General features: G+C 26.6%; 1 protein-coding gene across 1 annotated transcript; it reads left to right on the forward strand.

The window, feature by feature from the left end:
• The first annotated feature begins 2229 nt into the window (after positions 1-2229).
• Positions 2230-3101, forward strand: LOC107847070 (aquaporin TIP1-1-like). Its single transcript, XM_047398673.1, has 2 exons — positions 2230-2438; positions 2726-3101. Exons 1-2 carry the CDS (start codon positions 2306-2308, stop codon positions 3007-3009), a joined length of 417 nt encoding a protein of 138 aa, XP_047254629.1. The 5' UTR covers positions 2230-2305; the 3' UTR covers positions 3010-3101.
• Positions 3102-3397: the final 296 nt, after the last annotated feature.

The raw sequence follows: 3397 nt of genomic DNA on the forward strand, positions 1-3397 counted from the left end.
ATATATATATATATATATATATATTGTAGTATATGTTTTACTTAATTTAGTACATATATATTGAATGATGCGTATATTTGTGTATATATCTTCTATATACATGTATATTTAATGTATACATATGTATATGTTTTATAAATTAGTATATAACTATATATATGTTGTAGTATATACATATATTGTAGTAGATGTTTTACTTAACCAAAAATTACACAAATACACAACTTATGTTTTCAATATTACAAAAATTCACAACTCTCTAAACATATTACAAAAATCCTACATATACATAGAATGCTATGTATATGTCGGCTATGTTATGAATATTAATAGGGATAGAGATTAAAGTAATTAAAAAAGTGGGAGAGAGTGTAATTATTTTTAAAAGGTTGATATTTATGTTATTTATACTTTACTTAAAGTAGTACATATATATTGAATGGTGCTCATATTTGTGTATATATCTTCTATAGACGTGTATATTTAATGTATACATGTGTATATGTTTTATAATTAGTATATAACTATATATATTGTAGTATATATGTGTATATATCTTCTATAGACGTATATATTTAATGTATACATGTGTATATGTTATATAAATTAGTATATAACTATATATATATTATAGTATATGTTTACTTAAAGTAGTACATATATATTGAATGGTGCATATATTTATGTATATATCTTCTATAGACGTGTATATTTAATGTATACATGTGAACATGTTTTATAAATTAGTATGTAACTCTATATATATATATTGTAGTATATACATATATTGTAGTATATGTTTTACTTAAAGTAGTACATATATATTGAATGGTGTGTATAGTTGTGTATATATCTTCTATAGACATGTATATTTAACATATACATGTGTATATGTTTTATAAATTAGTATATAACTATATATATATTGTAGTATATGATTTTACTTAAAGTAGTACATATATATTGAATGGTGCGTATATTTGTGTATATATCTTCTATAGACGTGTATATTTAATGTATACATGTGTATATGTTTGATAAATTAGTACGTAACTATATATATTGTAGTATATATGTGTATATATCTTCTATAGATGTATATATTTAATGTATACATGAGTACATGTTATATAAATTAGTATATAACTATATATATATATATATATATATATTGTAGTATATATATATATATATTGTAGGTTATATGTTACTTAAAGTAGTACATATATATTGAATGGTCCGTATATTTGTGTGTGTATCTTCTATAGACGTGTATTAATTAATGTATACATGTGTATATGTTTTATAAATTAGTATATAAATATATATATATTGTACTATATATATATATATATATATTTATATATTGTAGTATATGTTTTATTTCAAGTAGTACATATATATTGAATGGTGCATATGTATGTGTATATATCTTCTATAGACGTATATATTTAACATATACATGTGTATATGTTTTACAAATTAGTATATAACTCTATATATATACTTATATATATTGTAGTATATATATGTTGTACTATATGTTTTATTTAAAATAGTACGTATAGTCATATATATTGAATGTTACGTATATATGTGTAATTGTGTATGTTAAATTCTAATGTAGTATATACTATATATATAGTGTATATATATTGTTTAACGTATTTAAAATGTATATAGGTGGGTATATATAGTGTGTATTGAAAAAAAAATTTTGACTGGGTTTGACCGATTTTTTAATCGAATTTGACCGGGTTTAGGTGGGTTAACCGGGTTGGGTTAAGTGGGCCGGGTCAGGGTTCTTTTTAAAAATTTTGCTGTTTAATCTGAAACCGGCCCGGCCCACTTAACCCCAACCCGGCTCGACCCGGCCCACAAACTAGTTAATTTTAATGGGCCGGTTCCTGGTTGACCCGATCTGACCCACTTAACACCCTTATTCTAACCTCATGAGCTAGCTTTTGAAGTTTGAATTTGGCTCAAATGTCATATCTTTAATTACAGAGTAAGATGATATAATGATCAATTCATATGATTTGGTCAAATTAATTCCCCATAACTATTCACGATAAGTCAATCATTGCTTTAAATCATCAAACTTTTTAATTTCATGATCCAATTTCTGCGGTTAGAGTGCATTTCATGCCAGCGTGACAAGTAACTTTTTCTATACTCAAGCTCTTAATTATCCCACTATTTAAAGAGCCCTATTTGGAAACAAAGAATGCAACAAACTCTAGAAAGAAAAAAAATATAAGAAGTTAATTAACTCATTAATCTTTTCTGCTTACAGAAAAAGAAAATGCCCATTTCAAGAATTGCCATAGGAAATTTGGGAGAGGCTACCAAGCCCGATGCCCTCAAGTCAGCCCTAGCTGAATTCATTTGCATGATATTTTTTGTATTTCCTGCTGAAGGCTGTGTTATATTATTCAGTAAGTTTAGCTAGCTTGGTATTTTAGACTAATATTTTAATAAATATATTGATGATGTACATTTTCTGTATATGAACATACACATACACACATATTTATACTAACTTTATGTTATATATGCAATTTTATTTGTTATGATTTTTAGTTAATTATACTAATTATTGGGGTATTGATTTCACTTATTATTAGTAGATATATGTAGTTATCTTGGTGACTTGATGATCAAGTAAAAGTTTATTTACGCTTTTTGGTATAACACAAATACACAATATTGGTATGTTTTACAGGCAAGTTAATAATATCCAAAGAGACAACCGCTATGATGATTGCAATATCGATATCCCATGGATTTCCTCTATTTGTGGCCGTTGCAGTGGGACTAAACATATCGGGAGGTCATGTGAACCCTGCTGTCACTTTTGGTGCATTTGTGGGTGGACACATTACTTTTGTTAGGAGTATTTTATATTGGATTGCTCAGTTACTTGGATCTGTATCGGCTATCTATCTCCTCAAATTTGCTACTAATGGTTTGGTAATGCTACTCACTCTCCAAGCACTTCGCAAGTAGTGTAATCCAACCATTAGACATAACTCTGAGGGTTTTGAACAGGAAATGAATCACGTGGGTTTAACTAAAACATACAAGGCAAGCCTGTAACTTTCAATATGCATGGAATCAATTAAAAAATAATTTATAAGTATTAAATTTTGAATATCCATAATTTCACAATAGAAAATAAAAATAAAAATGTGCACTTATATTATCGAAATTAAGCAACTTTGCATGCATTAAACTTTAGATCTAGTATTACCTTGCTACTAGCTAAGGAAAATGTCTTTTTTTTGCCATTGAGACCTAACCGAATTCTAACATGAGGGTAGTTTAAAACATAATAATGTTGACGAGCAATTTGCATATTTTTCTTATAGAATATGAACACATGGAGTCCATTTAT

The sequence above is a fragment of the Capsicum annuum genome, chromosome 11 (assembly GCF_002878395.1).
Source record: "Capsicum annuum cultivar UCD-10X-F1 chromosome 11, UCD10Xv1.1, whole genome shotgun sequence".
Taxonomy (NCBI): domain Eukaryota; kingdom Viridiplantae; phylum Streptophyta; class Magnoliopsida; order Solanales; family Solanaceae; genus Capsicum; species Capsicum annuum.

Bases quoted from the DNA above. Each gene is read 5' to 3' on its own strand.
- LOC107847070 (XM_047398673.1), top strand. From the start codon at position 2,306: ATGCCCATTTCAAGAATTGCCATAGGAAATTTGGGAGAGGCTACCAAG. The intron at 2,439-2,725 runs GTAAGTTTAGCT...TATGTTTTACAG, and splicing joins AGGCTGTGTTATATTATTCA to GCAAGTTAATAATATCCAAA.